Consider the following 20,798-nt stretch of genomic DNA (forward strand, 5'->3'; position numbering starts at 1 on the left):
TGTGTGTATGTGTGTGTGTGTGTATAAGGTGTTGGCCCCACCCTTGCCTTTGCAGTTTGTGCTTACATTAAAGAGTATTTTAACTTCCTGTTTTTAAATAATTATCCCTTCAGTTTTATTTACTATTATTATTTTTTAATTTGACTGGAGAGAGAGAGAGAAGCAAAGGAAAAAGGCAAGCCACCAGGTCCAGGACTTAAACCACAGTAAACCACATGGTAGTCTGGCGCCTTAACCACCATGCCACCTGACCGGCCCTAACTTCCTGAGTGTTTTAAAACTAGAATCTAGGAGCCCACAGGTGGTGTGATGCTTGAGGCCCTGGACTCCCACATGGCCCACTACAGTTCAAGTCTCAGACCCAGCCTGAAAATCACACAAATAGACGAATAAATAAATAAATTTAAAATAAATAAAACCAGAATCTAAGGGGGCAGAGAGAAAAATTTGAACTTGTGTACATGTTTTCACCTTGTGTAATTAAATCCCATAAATTTCTAGGCACACTCACACACACAGGAAATACTAAAAAACTACAAGTGTGCACTTCTTGTACAGCTGAGTTCTGTGGGCAAACTGGCACAAAACCGGAAACCGAACCAAACCAAGCAAATACAAAGGCAGAGACCTTCGGGAAATGGAAAGAAGAGAAGTTCTCAAACAACTAGTGTGGCTGGGGTTAGCAAGTAAAGTTTTTTGGAAGAAAATAAAACCAGAGTCAGTAATGAAGTGACTGGACCAGAGGGAGAAGACTCAAGGGCCAGGGTGTGTGTGGCGTGTGGCCAGGGAGGAAGGCGGTGGGGAGCTGGAGAGACTGCACTCCTAGGATCCTGCCCTCCCTCCCTCGGTCTTTTTATCACCTCTGCTTTCCCCACCCCCACGTCCTCTCAGTCTCTCCCCATCTCCCCCTCCTCCTCCCTCCTCTCCGCTTCTCTCCACTTCGGTCCAAGGAGCAAGGTCTGGGTCGCCTGCGGACTGGCTTATGACTCCTAAATTCCCTTTTAATCACCCTGGCCCTGCCAGATTTTGAAAGGTTCCCTAGCAGTAGAATCAGTCTCCAGCTTTCTTGAGTATAGGGTCCCGCAGGGCCAGGTGGGGAGCGGAGGGAGCTCCCCGGAGCCCCCACCTGCGGAGAGCCCGCCTCCCTCAGCCCGGGTTTCCGGGCCTCCTGGCTATTTGAAGGCGGGCGAGACCCTGGGTCATCTCCCTGGCCTCTAGTTCCTGCTTGTCTTCCTCGCCTGTCCCCGGTCCGGCCAGCATGTGTCCCTGGCCCCGCTCGCTGCTTGCCACCCTCCTGCTGGTCCTCGCCGGCGTCCTCACCGTGCGCAGCGACACACCTGCCAACTGCACCTATCCTGAGCTGCTGGGCACCTGGGTCTTCCAAGTGGGTGCCAGCGGGTCCCAGCGCATCAACTGCTCGGTTATGGGTAAGCCACCAGCGCCTGGACTCGAGAACTTCCCTCGGGTTTTTCCTTTCTAGCCTGGGGCCCTTCCTGAGCACCACCCTCTGCACCCACAGCTCCTGTGCTGCTCCTGGGGGCAGGAACAACGTGGCTACTGTCCCAGCCCTCTGGGGGGTGGGGGGGCACCTTCTGCACCATGGCGGCCAACTCAGAGTTTAGAACTTCGAACTTAACAACCTTGTAGGTTATCTTAGGGCCTCAACACTTTTTCATGAACTTTTTTTCCTCTTAAAACAAATTTTTTTAATACAGCTGAGCACTGCAATATTTTGACTCCCTATTTCAAGGTGGCTTTTTTTTTCTTTTGTTAATTGGTGAAGACATGTGAGCTGAGAAACCGTAGATGTACCACATTCTCGTACTCTTGCCCCACAGTTTTTATTTGGGGGTATGTTGGTGCCAGTACTAGGACTTTAAGAATTTCTAGTACCATGCTGCACTCATATCTTGCAGGAAGGTGGAGAAAACCTTTCCTTTCTAAAACTCTCCACCCAGTAATTATTAATGTTCCTGAAAGTGCCCAGAGCTGAGCCCGATGCTTGAGTCATGGAAGGAGCTCAGTAAATCCCTAGTGTCTGAGCAACCTGTGTATCCAGATGCCTTCTGAACCTGGTGAGGGGGGAAGCGAACCTGGTGAGGGGGGAAGCAGCGGCACAACCAAGGGCAGAAGAGTCGCACCCTCGGTCTGCCCAAACCCTTACAGCACTGAGCTGGATGGATAGTGAAGCTCTCAGCTATCATTTCCTTGTCAGCCGAATAAAGATTCTCAAGTCATCTGTGACCAAAAAAATAAATAAAAAATGACTTAACTGTCACACTCCAGGTGACTGGTTTGTAATCCTAGGCATTTTAACCATTTTCTTTCCAAAGCTGAGCTTGAAGGTGGTAGCAGAAGGCAGTAGGATTTGCATGCACTCTCTCACACCGAGAGTTCAAACATGTAAATAACTGTCTACACTGTAGAACTCTCCAGTTGGACACAGCTGAACCAACCCTTTTCAGGCAACCTCTGCCTATAAACCTACTTTTGACATTAATCTAGTCATTAAAAATACCCACAGATCTGAGCCCTCATCTTCTGCAGGTTAAATGTTTTAATTCCTATAACCACAAATGACTTTTATGGGCTGGAAACCTCATATTTACTGACTACTTTGAAAAGACTCAGATTCAGAGGTTCTAAGCTGTAGGGCCATTGAGGAGAAGCCTCCATTCTACTTCTCAGAACCGATCATTTCCTGTCTCCCGGGATTCACACATTGTCCTCCTCATGGCCTTCTGACTCTTCTTTTGTCTCCCCATCACAGCCTTTGTTTTATAGTTCTCACTTTTTTGACTGCCACTTTGTCTCATTTGTGTCTGTAATTTCCAACTTCCCTCATTCCTCATTTTCTTTTTTAAAAATTTGCCACAGGGCATGTGCCCTCATTGGAGAGACAGACAGGAAAGTGAGAAAGCAACCCCCTCAGGGAATGGTCATGCCAGGATTCTTTCTTCTCAGTCTCTTCATTCTTTTGAAATTGTGAGCACACACACCTGCCAAGAGGTGTTGCTATCAAGACACCAGGCCTGAGACTGAACTGTGCAGTTGGCCATGGGGATCCAGCTGCCTTAACCACCACTGTACCGGCTGTGCCCCCCATTTTCTTAAGTGAAAGATTTCTTCTGTGTTTGGATGCTCTGGGAATGTGGAGACTATTCTTTAGGGGTCTCTAAGCCTGCTGGGATTTATGCCATATCTGTCTTTGAGAGCCCTCCAGGACCAAAGGCAGAGACAATAAGTTGGAGACTCGGGCTTTTTTTCTTTTCCTTTTTTTATTATTTGGAGAGGTTTTGTTATAGGGCGCATACGCTTGCCAGACAGACAGAGAGAGACATAGAGACAGAAAGCGAGAAATCACCCCCCAGGGGGGATGGTCACGCCGCAATCGCAATCCCCTCTCCTCCATTCTCCTTTCGGGATCTTGGGCACGTATGCACACGCGCCCGGTGTGAGTTTTAAGCCACCGGGTCCAGGACACGAACTGCGGTCGACTACGTGGGAGTCCAGTGACATAGCCATTACTCTAACTGCTGGTTCCCTTCCTTTCCTTTTTAATTTCCAGAGAGCATATGTGCTCACAGGAGAAGTGGAGAGGAAGGGAGGGTGAGAGAGAGAATGCCTTAATGGAGTTTGGTCATGCTGTGAACCCTCCTCCATTTCTCCAACCTGTCAGGATTTGGGGCATGCATATACACCCAGTATTTCTTTCAACCCACTGAGGCTGGAATTCAAACTGGTCAGCCATGTGAGATCTGCTCCTGTAACCACCAGGTTACAGAGATGCCCTGGGACTCGAGTTTCTCTACAGGACAGACTGGGCTCAAATTAGGTAGTCTGGGGGGAAAAAGAAAGGCAGCTTGAAAAAATAAAGGAGATTCTTTACTCCATTGAAATCCACATAATTTTTCCTTACTGTGTATTTTTTCTTTTCTTTAGGACCACCAGAAAAAAAAGTAGTGGTGCACCTTCAGAAGATGGATACGGCATTTGATGACTTTGGCAATTCTGGTCATTTCACTATCATTTACAACCAAGGCTTTGAGGTTATATTGAATGACTACAAGTGGTTTGCCTTTTTCAAGGTTAGTTTTGTTGGAAACTCTATTTTCAGTGATTTGCTATCTCAAGCCTCTTCAGATTAGGAGACCCTCAGAATTTTAATTTTAGATTAAAAAATAACCAGACTGGAACCACACCACATGGGAAACTTAGGTTCAGTTTCTGGTCCAATTTATGGGTGGGAAACAGTGGCGTATTCCTCTAAATCCCAGTGATCCGAGGAGGCTGAGGAAGAAGGATTATAAACTGGAAGCTGGATGGGGCAACACTAGGAGAGCTTGTTTGGAAATAATTTAAACGTGATGTGATCTAGTATGTCTAGAGCCCCAGCTGGGTGGCTGAGCGAGGAGGAGAAAGATGACAACATTGCCAGACTTTGCTTAAAAAAGCAAAATGAAACAAAAAAAACCCTTCCAGAACTGATAACACTGTTCACAAGCGAAGTCAGATGGTATAATTTTGCCACTTCCTTTATACTTAGGATTTCAGTAGGTATAGGGGGGAAAAAAACAGATCTGTGCTTACATATGTAGAATCCACTCTAAGTTTACATTTCAATAAGTATGACTAAATTCTTCATTTGTTTTATTACTACATCTTTGTTTCTGAATGTTGTCTTCGTCATTTGCCTTCATACTCAATCTGTAGGAAAAATGTGGAGAGTATACATTTTGTTTTCCTGGAGTTACCCTATCCTTATTATTACTTGCTGGCTCTGAGAGAATGATTTAAGTGACCTATTAGTGTAATATAATGTACTAAATATATTAAAATGAGTAACTTATTTGACTATTTTAAGACAAAGAGTATAGGAGTTCTGCCAAGGCCAATTAAAAGGTAGCCCAGCCATAGCTCACCACTTCCAATGGCAGACGCATTCTCAATTATTATAGTTCTGCACACACTGCAGTTTTCTTCTGAAGTTGGAACTTTTCCTGTAAGCTGAGTATTAAATGATCAAATAAATTGAACCCTTAATCCTGAAGGTAGCTGTTTCTCATTAAGCATAGAGTTTGCCAAAGATGGACTTTTTCATGGGAAAGTGTTTGTTGTCTTTGGAGCATCTGGTAAGCATTGACCAGTTATAGAGATTTGTGGGAAAGTCAGAAATGAGTCTGTTAAAGTTAGAAAAGACAACGTACCAACAAAGGCCTCACTTTTAAATTAGTGTGGTTTCTTCTGTGAGTTGTGATGATATATGTTATCATATACAGTATACTTCATATCGTGACTGTCAGATGGTTACCATTTGAGCCAACTGTATTTCTTTACTTAGGTTTTTGTCTTAGGGGGTGTGTGCTCACTGGAGAGAGACAGAGACAGTGGTAGAGAAAGTGAAAAATCACCCCCCCAGTGGAGATGTCCGTACTACAATCCCTTTTCCTCCATTCTCCTCTCAGGATTTTGGGCAAGTACGCACACATGCCTGGTGTGATTTTCAAGCAGCTAGATCCAGGACTTGAAATGTTGTCAGCCATATGGGAGGTCAGTGCACTAACCACCATGTCATCTGCTGGCCCTACTGTATTTCTTGAATAATTCTGAACAGTTTTTAAAATAAGGACTCCAGGGGCCAGCAGGTAGTGTAGTGCTGAATTCCCACACGGCTGACCACAGCTCAAGTTTCAGACCTGACAACTTGAAACTCATGCCGGGCACATGTGAGTCTGTGCCCAAAATTCTAGGAGGAGAATAGAGGAGAAGGGATTGTGACATGGCCATTCCTCCCAGAAGGTGATTTCTCACTTTCCCTCTCTGTCTCCCTCCAGTGAGCACATGCGCCCTATGGCAAAACACGCAAACCAAAAACCTGAAAATAAATAAAATGAGGACCCCATTAAAAAATGAAGGAGAAGAAAAAAAGGGGAGGAAAAAGTTTCTTCTCTTCAACTAGACTAGGTAGTCTGTTCATGCTGGCTGTTGATGGTCCATTTAATTACTTAAGCCCATACGTGATGAATTGTTAAGTATTTATAATATCACTTCCAGCTACTATGCATTTTTCATAACGGTATCTATGATTATAAAAATTGTAATGGATATGTGATAGGCATGTCCAACCTGAACACAATTATTGGTCTACATATTGGTGAGCCAGAATTTTAAAGACCTCTTAATAGTTATTCTTTCACATTCCTTTAAACACTCCTTACCTTTAGTTTAAGAATCAGTTAACTATGGAATTAGTGCACAAAGAAAGATATTCAAGGCAGTTGTTACTGTGCAAGCCTTGTGCATAATTTCCTGTCATTGTTGCCTTCCTTTTCATCTTCTTGTTTAACACATAATAGCCACTTAGTTGGTATTTGTTAACAAATGAAAATGAATGGATAGAGTAGAATTCAGATGGGAAATAAGATGAATAAATTATTAACTTACGTGGGAGATGGAGAATAAAAATAGATGAATAAATAGTGAACCTGTTGGACTTAGAAAACTTTTTATTCTTCCACTTTGCAGAATTAGCAAAGCTAACAGGGAAAGTTCTAGAATCACTTGCATTACCAGATAGGTAATACTCAGAAATAGGCATAGGCAGTTTCCCTCTTAATATTTTTCATCAGTTTATTCTCAGTTTAAATAGGAGTCTAGAGCTGGTGAGGATAAAAACAATAGCTGGTATTTGAATGAAAATTTGGTATACTACTTTTTTTTTTTTTAAATCACATGCAAGCCTCAGGACCTTAATCACATGAAATCAATAGAAACTACTTTTTGAAGACAAAGTCACGTATGTTCCCAAGTATACATGGAAGAGTCAATACATACACCCTGGTAGGGTAGAACCCTGCCTCATCTTATGCTTCTGGATGACATTGGTCATGAGTTTTCTCTCATTAGGAATAACAATATGAGGAGTGTTCTCACCCTACTAATTTTAGAATATTTTATCAAGTACCCATTTGACAGAACCGTTATCAGAGTCATATTTTCTTTTCCTGCAGGAAAATCAACTCTCATTGGTAAGTAGTTAAGTCTTAAGATAAGGAGCATAATTTCGTTAGACAGTGTAGAACATACACAATAGACTTATTTAAAATTTTCTATTAACACAATCAAATAGTTCCAGAGAAACATAGTTTCCCAATTGACAAAATGCCATATTATTCTGCAAATCCAACTGCAGGAAGTAGAGTTTACAAATGTATGGAAAATGATAGGGTGGAGTTCACTTTAGATGATTGGAAAGCCAAGAACTTCTGGTGGCAGTTGACAGAAAATTTTCATGGGATTTTATCACAGGTGTTAGGGTATATCCTAGAGCATGTTGGGAAACCATATTGGGAAAGATGTAGAAGAAAAATACAAGCCTTTTCAATGAGTAAAGCACACAAATGTTTTTCCTAGAGACTAGAAAGTATCCTTTAAATTAAAAAGTATTTTTAAAAATGAGGAATCCTCAAAGCCTGTGTAGTATTTGCTATTCAATTTTAAGTGTCTTATGTAAACTGCAACACTGCCTACCTACAGCTCTTATAGAAACATACATTTTTGCTATGTACATTTGCCATCTTTATTCTCTGTGTTATTCTACAAAGCAGTGGGATTTCCGGATTCTCTGCAGACTTATACTGGCCCCTACCATCTACCTTCTTATACCCTCTTCAGGTGTACTTTCATAACTTTGTTTCTATCATTGTTCCTACTAGAGTTTGTTGAGAAGGTAATTAATGTAGGGTATTCTGTTAATGCTCCTGTTCAATCTTCTGCTCCCTTAAGCATCTTGTAGCTCAACCAGACAGGCAGAGCTTTCTCATCCCTTTTGCTTTTATTTATTTCTTCCATGAGCCAGAGAAACAGACACAGTACTCTACACAGACTTTTGAAGCTGCCACCACCCCTAGTCATGGGCAGATGCCAGATGCATGCCCAGCACCCCTCGTCAGTCACCCTCAGGTCATGGGCAGATGCCAGATGCATGCCCAGCACACTTCAGGGAAGTCCACAGGTGCAAACATGGAACCTCCCATGTGGGTCCCTCCCAGAACATCGTGTTTTACCATCACACCACCATCTGGCCTAGTGTTCCAACTTTGAAGTAATTGCAGCAAGCTATTTCTAGGGACTTGCTTTATTAAATTTTACTTAAGACTGGATCTGTAGTGCAGAAGTTAATTGCTTTGTGTACAAAACCAGAACCACTATGGTCAACTGTGATTCAAATCCCAGCTCTGGCGGTTTGAAAAATAACGCTGGGTGCATGTGTGTGTGTGTCCCAAATCCTAACGGGATGGGGAAACAGAGGAAAAAGGATTGTAACACAAACATGCCCCATTGGAGGGTACTTTCTTTTTCTCTGTCTTTCGCTAGTGAATATGTACACTGGTGATTAAAACATTTTTTTTATTCAGGCCTCTCTCAAAGATGAGCATTTTTCATGATTTGGAGTTCTTAAGCCCTTTTTGACCTTGTTTTAACTGCTTGAAAAATTAGGAATGGAATAGGGGTAGTGTACGTTTTTTAGCATGTGACTTCAAGTTAGATAAATCTCAGAAAAACATAAATCTTGACATAAAGTTTTTGTATAGTTTGAATTGGCAGGAAGCTCTGGGTGTATAATATTTTTAAAAGATATCTTATTCAACTTCCTTCAGGCATTCCATTACCTATCTGAACACTTACAGGGGTAAAAGACTGGTATAAATTTATGGCCCATTTGTAAGGATTTGCAACAACTTATGTCAAACAATAAGGAGTGATTAGGCCTATGAGAAAATGGAAACTCAGAGACATTCAGTTTTCCTTTAAAATACTGTGATGGCCAAAACAAAAGACAATGGGAGAGGTTTTCAGAAAGTTCATGGAACATGTGTATATTGTAAAAATACTGCCTGGGTTGTATTTATTTATTTTTGTACCAACATACACTTGAGCTTTAATTCTATTTTTTCCCACAGTTTTAAAAACCCCTTCATATTCTCTGCTGGCCACTTTGTAGGCCATAGGGTACATGCACTCAGCAGGGAGAGCAGAAAGGGAAAGTGAGAAACCACCCTCTAGGGGTGATGGCCGTGCTGCAATTCCTTCTCCATCCTCTTCTTGGGATTCTGGGTACACACACACATACACACATACACACATACCCACACACAACCACACACACACACACACACCGGGAGTGATTTTCAAGCTGCTGGGTCCAGGGCTTGAACCATGGTTTGCCATGTGGGAGTCCAGTGCCTTAGCCACTATGCCACCTGCTGTCCCCAGATTATCAGGTTTTAATAGCATTTATCTTTTGCTTAGTCTTGGTGCACTCCAGCAGATGTGCACCTCTTACAAATACCTGCAGTCCCAGCCCTGGAGGTGCACACGTAGCACCAGACCTGGGAGGCTGAAGGCATGGGAGACACTGGTTCAATTTCCAGAGCCAGCTGAACACTGTGGTTGTAGTTGTGGATCACATAACCTTACTTAGAAGGCTAGGGCAGAAAGAGCATGAGATAGTAAAAATGTCAAAAATACCTAGCTCTGGGACCAACAAATGGCATAACAGTTACATCGTTGGACTACCAAGTCAACCGCAGATTGAGTCCCGGACCCGGCCACTTGAAACTCGCCAGGGGCGTGCTTGAGTGCCCAAGAGCCTGAGAGAACAGAGAAGGGATTACAGTATGGCCATCCCTGTGGGGTGATTTCTTACTTTCTGTCTCTCTATCTCTACGGCAAGCACATGCACCCCATAGCAAAAATGTCTTTGAAAAAAAAAAAAACAAAACCTAGCTCTGTCTTTCACTTCCTCTCTCTCTCATAAATGGAAAACAAGAGTACCTGCATGTTAAAAGTTTCCAACCTCTTATAAAAAACACTGGGATAAAACAAAATGGAATATAAAAATGGATAATTATGACTGACTTTATGTGATGGGGGATAAATGATTATATTTTTCTTCATGCATTTATGTACTTTGTTCATTTTTATGACAAGCATGCATAGAGCTTTTCTATAGCGTCCTCATTACCAGAGGGCCCAGAAGAAGGAAGTGAATGAAGCAAACTTAAGTTCAAGCCCTCAAGTTGCAAAGGTTTTCATACATTTTACCACTTATCATTTCACTTTCTCTGAGGTGGTAAAAGAAATTGACTGGAAAGGGGAACAGTAGAGAAGGAACTCAGATTTTAATTTGAAAAGTGAGGAAAATACATAGAAGGAAAATTAGACTCATTAATGCTGAAACTTTTGTCTGATGATAGTTAAACAAATCTCATTGATTTCTAATTGACCTCTCTTAATTTTCTTAATCTTATTTGAGACCCTCTAAATCTTAACAGAACTACTGAAAAATACTATCCAAAGTGATTTTTTTTTAAACTTTATTTATTTATTTAAATCTGACTAGAGAGGGACAGAGAGAGGGAAAATGAGAAAGCAAGCCACCAGATCCGGGACTTGAATCACAGCCATGTGGGAGTACAACACACTTAACTACCACGCCACCTGCCCAAAGTGTTTCTACAGCGGGTTTCTTGCTCAAAACAATACAACAACAAATCCATACCAGAAAATTGAATTGTCCATTTTGTGTGCTAGTGGCTTACAGTATTAAGTTCGTCACAACAGCCAGAAATGTCAGTTGCGTTTCTAAAATAAAGGGTTTGTAATTTGTGCCATTTTCCCACTGTACCTTTCAGGTTCATTTTTTAAGATATAACAATTTTAGAAGAGTTATTATTGAGATAGTTGTACTTTTCAAACAAACACTCAATATATCAAGTTCAGGATTTTGTGGGGGGTTTGTTTTGTGTTTTTAAAAAACCACTTGGAGCTTGCTGGAGTGTTTCAATTGACGGAGAGTATCAGACGTTTAGCGCGTAATGCTTGCCTAACTATATCATGTCTACATTCATGATGGTGTTTCATCTCAACATTATGATTCAGTTTGCCATTGTAAACTCTTTGTAGGATGTCACTGATTTTGTCAGTCAGTTGTTCATGCAGCTGGGAACTGTGGGGATATATGATTTGCCACATCTGAGGAACAAACTGGGTGAGCTCTGTTGAATTTTTTTTCTTATTCAAAGCAAGCTTTCCACCTTTCTGGTGCCTTTGCAAATGAATGCCTTTTCATTCATCAGAGAGAGGGAGACTGGCAAGATTATGGTTTTCTTAAAGACTTCTTGCTTGAGCCTGCTTATCTGCTGTTTCTCACTTGCCTGCATCATTTTATGGGAGTGATTTTCCACTTTAGTGTCTGCATGCGTCAAGTTAGCTGTACCATGAATGACAGTCGTAACGTAAGTACCTGTGAACCCACAAAGGTAAAGTGGAAAGACGGTAGACTCAAGTTCAGTGCACATTTTTTAAAGAGGTTTTTGCTATAGGGCGCATGTGTTCGCCAGAGAGACAGAGAGATAGAAAGTGAGAAATCACCCCCCAGGAGGGATGGCCACGCCACAATCCCTTCTCCTCTATTCTCCTCTCAGGATCCTGGGTACACACGCACATGCACCTGGTGTGAGTTTAAGCCACCAGGTCCGGGACTCGAACTGTAGTTGGCTACATGGGAGTCCAGTGACATAGCCATTATGCTAACTGCTGGTCCCAGTGCACATTCTTGAAGTAGCTATGCTGCCTCAGGTTGCTTATTCTTTGCTTGAAAAGACTGCCTTAAGGAAGAACAGTGTGAGGCTGGCATTTTAGGTTTGCTGTCCAGTAGAACAAGGTTAGGGAAATTGACAAACCGTTCACTTATCCCTGTGAGACATTGACCATCATTTTACATTTTTTTTAGGGTCTACATATTTATTTTTTCTATAAGTGAGAGAGAGATGAGAGACAGTATCCCAATAGGGTCTGGATGCCTCTGTCCACCCCCTTCCAACCTGGCATACTCAAGAAGAGCTACAGATGCAAACCCAGAACCTTCTCATGTGGTAGGTCAGCCTTGCAGAGGCATCACTTAGCTGTGCCACCTGTTAGCCCCTTTTACTCATCGTTGTAAAACTTGCCTCTACCCAAAACAGAATATTGACTAGAAAGAAGAGGCTCTTTTTCACTCTTCATTCCTTTCACTTTCAGATTATTGAATGTAATGTTTAAATCATCATTTGCACTAAATACATTTGGTTGTCTAAAACCTAATGTAAAAATGAGTCATTAGAGGGTAAAGTTGAAGGCCAGCCCCATAACCTGGTGGTTAAGGGAGGTTGATCCCACATGGCTGACTAGGGTTTGAATCCTAGCCCTGGTGGTTCACTATATTTTCCCCACCAAAAAATTGAGGTACTTTCAGAATGCAGTTCATGAAATTCTGTCCTAAGCCTTGTTACTCTTCCTCTTTCTTAGGGAGACAACCTCCCCACCCCCAAGTAGAAGAGGTAGTAGACTGATACCTGTTGTGCACGTGGGAACTAACCTAGTACTTAGACATACAGGATCCCAGAAGCACTAAGCCTGCATTGAGAATTAGTAAGGGGTATAAATTAATGCACCTGCATTGCTAGAATTTAGCCTGTTCCTTAAGAACATGTCAGTTACATCAGGTTTATACCATCAGTTACTCTGAGATGCATGTGCTTGGTAAGCATGTTGGCTGTGCGCATGTCGCTTTAACGTTCAGCTTGAGAATGGCGGCTTTTGGGGAATGTCTTAAGAAGCATTAAAAATACCAGGATCTCAAATATTAGTGGTATTTTTTTTTTTTTAAGAAAAATGAATATGATCGAGTAGTATTAAAAGACAGCATGATCCTTGCTGGCTTATAACCCTAGTTTTTATTGTCTTGTAGTTATTACATAGAGCATCCTTTGAGAGGCTCTTGTAAAACCACAGCCAAGAACACGCTGGGGCTAAGAGGCAGAGGAGCCTGCAGCAGTGGACCTGCCTCTAGCAGCTAGCAGAGGCCTCTGGCAGCTCTTAGTCCCTTCTGGAGTCTATTTGCATGTAGAATGCAGAGGAGTCCTGGTGACCTACCTCCAAGGCGGCTGTGCTCCTGATCATTTCCTTGGAAAGCAGCTAACCGCCCTTTTGGAATGTGACAGAGACTACACGAGACAGAGGAAAAGATACCTGGAAGAGATGAAGTCTGGGGTGGCTTCAGTCTTCAACTTTTTAATACAAGGAACACATGTAACCCATTAACTCTTTTTTTGTTTTTCATTTTTGAATACACTTCAAAAATTGAATGATTTTTCCAAACTGATCAAGATTAGATCTTTGGATGTTGTTATAGTCACAGTTTAATTTCTCTCCCTGGGTGCGTTCCTGGTCTCTAATTATCTTGAGTAACCCCAGAGCCTATGGTAAGAGAAAGTAAAGCTTCAGGATCTCTCGAGATGCACAGATATAAGTTAGGGGAAGTAAGATGATCTGGTGGAGGGCCTGTCTCAGATAAGCCAGACTGCCAGAGAGATCTTTTCGCAGTATGTCTGGCCAGAAAGATGGTCTAGTTAATGAGTGTTGATTTTTTTCTAAGTAGGCTCCAGCTTTGTGCTAGTAAAATTTTGCATTACAAAAACCCTGTAGATATTACTAGTGTCCTTTCATAATAGAGAAAATTAGTCCCTTAGGTGTTTAAGCTTACTCAGTATCTAACTTTAAAATGACCAGACCAAGTCTTTAAAGCCTTGAGGACTTCCTTAGGGCTAAAGAATCAAAGAAAAAGAAAGAATAAATTCCACTTATTAAAAGAAGAAGTGTAGTTAGACTTACACTTGGTAGATTTTCTGGTGAATTCCAGTCTATTAGGACCATGCATGTTGGAAAAGACTATGTGTTTCTCTGACTTTTGAAGTCATAACTAGAACTGCTTTGAAGCTTAGGTTTCTTTGCCAAGGAGGCTACTCACTTTCTTACCTAAACCAGGGTCCCTTCATTTTTTTTGTTTTTTTGGAGAGGTTTTTCACTATAGAGCGTGTACGCTCGCCAGACAGACAGAGACATAGAGACAGAAAGTGAGAAATCACCCGCCAGGGGGGATGGTCATGCCCTTCTCCTCCATTCTCCTCTCAGGATCTTGGGCACGCACACACACGCGCCCGGCGTGAGTTTTAAGCCACCGGGTCCGGGATGCGAACCGCGGTCGACTATGTGGGAGTCCAGCGACATAGCCATTATGCTAACTGCTGGTTCCCCCCCTTCATTTCTTTAAGACAAAAATGTACTCTCTCCTTCCCTTTGTAGTTTTAGAAGTTGGAGCAAGAGCTTTGTAAACTACACATACATATTAAGTGCCCTTGCCAAACTGCCGTCTCTCCCCCACACTATTGTTCCCATTGATGGCTGACTTGGAGCTCTTTCTCGCTACACAACCTTACTTGGTTTACAGTCGCTTTACATCAGCCTTGGGAAACCTACAGCGTGGGGCTGCCCCTAATCCAGATCACCTTGGAGGACTGTTGTCCTGCATCTCTGCTTGAATAGAAGCATCTTTCTCTAGATAGCAGTTTGTCATTACTACTTTATCGATTCGGATGACTTTTTATACCACCCGAGAAGCACTGGTCTGCTGTTTGGGGAAGGTACAACTCATAAAGATGAAGTTACAGTACAGGCAACTGCTCCTACCTGAATACTTCTCTTCCATCATACCACTGGGCCTAATAAATTGATCACTCAGGACCTCGATGCTACCTCCTCAGCGAAACCCTCCCCAGTTCACTCCATGAGTGGGAGGGCAGCCATTACGTTGGTCGCATTCCACTTTGCAGGAAACTCTGGTTTCATACTGCTGTAATGTGATGATTGGAAAGCATGTCTTCATCTTCTTTCAGAATAAAAATCTGTATATCTCCCTGTATATCTGCAACACCTAATGCACACAGAAGTTTACAGGTGCGTGGACACAAGAAATACCAGCTTACAAAGAATTTTTAGGATTCCAAAAACACAAATAAGCAAGAGTGCTATATTTATTTTTTGATTCTCTGCTCTAAAAAATATCATCAGGTGACCTGCCTCCTGAGTTCTAAAAACACTGTATATTATATATTTTCCAACTTATTTTCAGGATGAAAATATGTACTTCCAAACTGACCTATATGTACTACAAAAGGCTGTTTGTTTTCTGCTGTAATTCTTATTTAAATGTTTGGATTGTGGAAGAGAAGACATAGCAGAAAGAAGATTGCAGACATATGTGTTAGGAAGCCCCACAATATAATAATGCTTAAGATCCTCTGTAATAATTGCCTGACTGTCTTCCCCTTTGGTCTTTAAACATCATTAGGGAAGGGGTCAACTCTGTATTATTAACCATTGTGTTCCCTGTGTACAGCACAATACATGGCAAATGGGCCTTCAATAAATATTTGTAAAAGAAAGAAAATGGAGTGACCTGTGGTTGTGTGGTTTTATTGTGCTCTGGATACATAGTTACTTTGTGTCCTTAGAGGCTATGGTAGACTCTGAGGCCATATTTGTTAAATGATTTAGTGACAAAGACATTAGACTTTTAAATCCCCTTCTATTTATTTATTTATGTTACACTCCTTCTACAAGCTTACAGAGGCCAAGATAGGGCTCAGAAAGTTAAAAACAGTGACATTGTAACTTTCAGAACTACTAAAACTAAATTAGCTGTCAAGGGAAACTAAGCTGTGGCTGCAGAGAGTCCCCAAGTGATTTGAATTAGCCCGGATGCTGCAGGTTGTACCCTGCCTGCCTCTAGTAAGAAGCATAAGCTAAGGAGTGGATTAGATGACTTCAGATTTTTCTTCCAACCTCACAGTTAAGAGTTTATGTGATCAGCAGTTAGCGTAATGGCTATGTCACTGGACTCCCATGTAGTCGACCGCGGTTCTAGTCCTGGACCCGGTGGTTTAAACCACACCGGGTACGTGTGCATGCATGCCCAAGATCCTGAGAGGAGAATGGAGGAGAAGGGACTGTGGCATGGCCACCCCCCCTGGGGGGGTGATTTCTCGCTTTCTGTCTCTCTGTCTCTCTCCCTCTATCTTTATGCTGAGCGCATATGCCCTTAGCAAAACCTCTAAAAAAAAAAAAAAAAAAAAAAGGGTTTTGAGGCGTTCTAATAAATGAACGAGCCCAGGGATTTTGTCTGCTTGGTTAATTGATAAATTCTTAGGTAATTATGAAATGTATACTTTGGTTTAAATTGACCATTATTTCAGCACTGGGAATAAATGAATTTATAACCTTTCATTTTCACATGTAAATGTGTCAATTCTTTCAGTGAAAGACTGAAAGTTATTTGGTTGTAACCACTGTAAAAATTTTCTGATAGTTGGGCAGTTCATTAAAATTTGACTTTTAAAGTTAGCAGGCAGAAAACTAGACCTAGTCCTTGGAACTAACATAGGAAAGTTGGTTATTTTCTCAGAAATTATACTCTTGGATAGGTTTGAAAATATAATTTTCTCTTGTTTGTTTACCATTTAATGACTTTTACCATTAAATACTATTTAATGAAGTCCATACTATACAAGTGACAGCCAGTAAAAGTGGTTCATTTGTACTTAGGTAGATATTATAGTATAGACAAGTCAAAAAAACTGAATAAACCTTTGTTTTCCATCTTGCTGTAATATAATATCTCTGTGTTTATGGTTTTTCATTAAATCATTCCACTTCATGCAAGATCCTTTCCTGAAAGGGTCAGTCATCTTGCTGGGTTAGACTTAGATTTCCAAATTGCTAACTATGTATTCTACTGTACGTAGAAATACAGTTTTAAAATGATATGAACATATCAAATACTAATGCTTCTTATGAAATATGGACCGGTATTTTGATTTATGAATGTCACAGAACTGTGCTGTAGCAGAGAATGAGAGGTCTTCAACATGGAAAATGGGTATGATGAAAAACCTGCAAAGATTTCAAAATTCTTTGCGATGAAGTAAACTAATATTTTACTTCTATTATCCACAAACTTTTTGAAGTAGCCCCGTACATTTCATTGTATCATTTGAAAACAATGTAAGATATGCCATATTATGATGATTCTGTTGCCAAAAGCAATGATAGGGTCACTGTTACCAAGAAGTAATTTTCATGACTTCAGATTTTTTCACATTCTAAAACATCTTCTAATGTGTGTTTTAATAAACAGTTCAGCATAGTCACACATTTTTGTTAAAAACAGGGCAGTAGCAGAGCTTTAGAAGAGTTTAGAACAATTCCTCCTGGTATTAGGTATAATCATAATTTAATAGATAAATTTTAATGGAAACTTTTGCTTTATTGGTAAGTAGAATCAAACAGTAAACACTGCAGCAGTGGAACCACTTCAAACACCTGTTTTCAAAACTGTCCTTTAACATAGCTAACCGAACTCCTACTAAGAATAAGGCAAATGTATGTTGGGTCATTTTCTTCTGTTTGCATCATTACTATCTGAAAATTCTGGTTTCTTTGCAAATGTATTTGAAGCCTCTGATTCATTCTTTCAAGGTTAGATAGAATACATTAGATGAGATGCTTCTCAGTTTAAGCTGGCTTATGAAAAAGGGAATAAGTTGTGTCCATCCATGTTGTAGATATTTATCTGATATTGGAGCTGAATGGGGCATTCATGTTGCTTTGTATATTAACTAATAGTAGAAGTTGGTTTTCAGTTTTATTTTGATATTACAAATATAAATAGAAATTATACTTTCTTCCCAATATTCCAGTGGATCCTTTTTAAGTTTATTTATTTAGTCTGAGAGAGACAGACACACACACCCAACAGACTCTCCATGCTGTGATCCACTCCCAGTCTTAGCTGGCCCTGACATGGGCACACAGGAACCAAGGGTCTCAGGAAAGTCCTGAAACACAGATGTAGGACATTCCCCTGTGGGTCCAGCTGTGTCTGTACTGTGCCACCTCCCAGCCCTCTGGTGGATTTATCTTATTTTGGAAACCACTGGTTGACTCGATAGGATCCAATGTCAGCTGTTCCGTTGATAGTTTTGGATAGGTTGTAAGTTCTTTGAAAGTGTGGATGAAATATTAAACAGCTTTGTATCCACCATGGTAGTAGATAGTAGTATTTATATTGCTACTTGTTTTGTGTTTTGTAACTTCGAACTCTCCAGTTTTATATCATCTTCATCCTTCACAGAATCCAATCAAGTAGAATTGCTCATAGTATCACTCTCATTTTCAGATGAAGAAGCTGAGGATTAGTTGTAATGTGGTCAAAATTGCATACATTTTTTAAAAAGAATTATTTTATTTAACTTTATTTACTTATTTTAATTTGACCAGGGAGGCACAGAGCGAGAGCAAGAGAGAGAGGAAAAGTGAGAAAGCAAGATGCCAGGTCTGGGACTTGAACTGCAGTGGGCCATGTGGGAATTCAGTGCCCTTAACTGCCCTGCCACGTGCTGGCCCTTTTTTTTTTTTTTTTTTTTTTTTTTTTAAATTGTAGAGGGCATGTGTACTCACCAGAGAGGGAAAAAAAGTACCTTCCAGTGGGGTATGGTCACATCACAATTCCTTCTCCATTTCTCCATCCTCAGGGTTTTGGGCACATACATATACCTGGTGTGTTCAACCACCTGGACTGGTATTCATTGGTCGTGTGGGCTTGGACTTCCCCCACACTGTGCTTAATACTTGCACTCCAAGGCTTCACCAAGGGCAGGATTCTTTAAATTAAACCACCTTTCCAGCTTTATCTTCCACTCAGTGTGTTACATACGCAAGCATTCAAATGTTTGCTAAGTTTATTATAATCAGGAAAACCAGCAGTTCAAGATTGAAATGATTTTTCCCCCTTCTCAGTAACAAATGCTATCGAGTAAGAAATCCAAGATAAATAACCAAGTTCTGACATATCTCAACCAGATCTTTTTCATTTGGTTAATATTACTAGGTAGGTCTGATTGGGTAGTTGGCAAAATAATTGGGAAGTTAAAGAAGGGGGATTTGGGGATGTTTTGCAACTCAGTGGTTACTTTGAAGAAGCAAGTGAATAGTTATTGAATCATGATAGTTTTCCAAACTTAAGTGCTAGTGTTTAGAGGTTCTTCAAATGTTATGAAATTAAGCATCTGTTACAGTAGAAATTGGCATACATGAATGGAAATTTAAGTTATCTCGTCTGAATAAGGCAGTCTTCAGAGAGCAATGTTAATAGAAATGGAAACCCTTAGAAAAGAATTTGGCCACATTTCAAGCTGGATAGTGTGACCAAAACGTCAACCTCTTAATTAGTGACAATGTGAAAAATCACATAAGAAGCATTTCATAGTAACAGGAAAGCTGACAGATACCCTGGGGACATTCTAGTCAAGGAAATAGCAGGTCCAGGGTGGGGGTCCTGGGAGTTAAGGTGATTGGCTTCTAGCCTCCTGACTCTTTTCTCCTAGATTACAGTTGTCCTAGTCAGTGGTTTTGTAGCTCTGTCCTCCCTCAGGTTCTAAAAAGATCAAATTATTTCAGATAGAGATAAATACAGATTAATGTAAAATAAAGGGTGCATACACTTGTTAGAGAAAAGGAAGATGTACTCCCCAATGGGCATGTGTATGCCACAGTCCCGTCTCCTCTATTTCTCCATCCTGTGAAGATTTGGGACACACATGTATATGCCCCTGGTTTGTTTTTCCACCAGGGCTAGAATTCAAACCATGGTTGGCCATGTGGGATCTGGCTCCCTTAAAAACTCACTCTGGGGCCAGCTCAAAATAAAGTCTTAAAAAGGAAAATAATCCGAGAACCAGCAGTTAGCGTAATGGCTATGTTGCTGGACTCCCACGTAGTCGACCGCGGTTTGTGTCCCGGACCCGGTGGCTTAAAACTCGCGCAGGGCACATGTGCGTGCGTGCCCAAGATCCCGAGAGGAGAATGGAGAGGGGATTGTGGCGTGGCCATCCCCCCTGGGGGGTGATTTCTCGCTTTCTGTCTCTATGTCTCTCTCTGTCTGGCATGCACACGCGCCCTATAGCAGAAAATAAAACCTCTCCAAAAAAAAAAAAAAAAGGAAAAAAATCCCACTAATGTGATGTATCACAAATAATACAAAAACAGAGAGCTTAGTACGTGTACTAGGCTGGAGTTTGGACAACAAAAACAATGTCTGTCATGGTTTTCTCAGAATTACTCTAATATATATACAAAGAGTATGTCTATATTAAGAATAATTTACTGGCTTTATGAATAGTAAAAAGAAATCACAGATGTAAGGACATGCAATTAGGAAGCTTGAAGGGAATTTTTGAAACTGTTACATCAACCTAGTGATCTTTTCTAAGTAATACAGTGATTTTTCCTCAAGTTGTTTCTCTCCTATTCATTTGTTAATTGACCCAATTAATAATCAATCATTACTATTTAGTCCTAGGTACTGAATAAACAAAAAGTGCTGTTCTCACAGTGCTGTTTTTGTGGAAGGAGTCATCTCATAGGCTGGTGTAAAAACTGGAAGAGTTCAGATACTAAAACCTAATTTATGGAGGGGCGCTATATTATCATCCCCATGTTGTGGGGCAAACTCAGTATACAGAGGGTGAGTAACTGGCAGAGGCTCACACATGCAGGTGTGGCAGAGCTCAGTTCCACGCGGGCGTTCTGCTCTGAAAACAGTATCTTTTCCTTCAGCCCTGAATCAAAACCTTTGGCAGGAATGATGAAAAGGCTGAAATAGCCAAGAAAACATAGGCACCTGAACAGTGGGAAAATGACCAGGAGGTCAGCTAGGAAGTTTAGGCGAGCTTAAAGGGCCTTGAACAACAATTTAGGAATTAGTTAACCTAACTCATGAGTTAATCTTCTCACTTTTTATTAAGGAGTATGCAGTGTATAAGGCAATGACCTGTGTGACCAGTATTTGAATCCACTCT

At 41.1% G+C, this 20,798-nt stretch overlaps 1 protein-coding gene across 6 annotated transcripts in view; it reads left to right on the plus strand.

Annotated features, from left to right (window-relative positions):
* The first annotated feature begins 1,141 nt into the window (after positions 1 to 1,141).
* The window catches only part of CTSC (cathepsin C), a 42,465-nt gene continuing 22,808 nt past the window's right edge, over positions 1,142 to 20,798 (plus strand). The window contains exons 1-5 of one of the 6 annotated variants that reach the window (XR_003548817.1): positions 1,142 to 1,427; positions 3,943 to 4,088; positions 10,969 to 11,053; positions 11,142 to 11,300; positions 11,798 to 13,684. Coding sequence is in view for 5 of the 6 variants with exons in the window: in XM_027770451.1 (XP_027626252.1) it covers positions 1,259 to 1,427; positions 3,943 to 4,088; positions 10,969 to 11,053; positions 11,255 to 11,286 (432 nt within the window). In the remaining variant the exon portion in view is untranslated. Of the gene's footprint in view, positions 1,428 to 3,942; positions 4,089 to 10,968; positions 11,054 to 11,141; positions 11,301 to 11,797; positions 13,685 to 15,013; positions 15,336 to 20,798 lie in introns of those variants that run through there. The other 5 variants (XM_027770451.1, XM_027770453.1, XM_027770452.1 and 2 more) reach the window with 5 other exon arrangements.

Source organism: Tupaia chinensis, unplaced genomic scaffold (assembly GCF_000334495.1).
Source record: "Tupaia chinensis unplaced genomic scaffold, TupChi_1.0 Scaffold000139_1, whole genome shotgun sequence".
Classification (NCBI taxonomy): domain Eukaryota; kingdom Metazoa; phylum Chordata; class Mammalia; order Scandentia; family Tupaiidae; genus Tupaia; species Tupaia belangeri.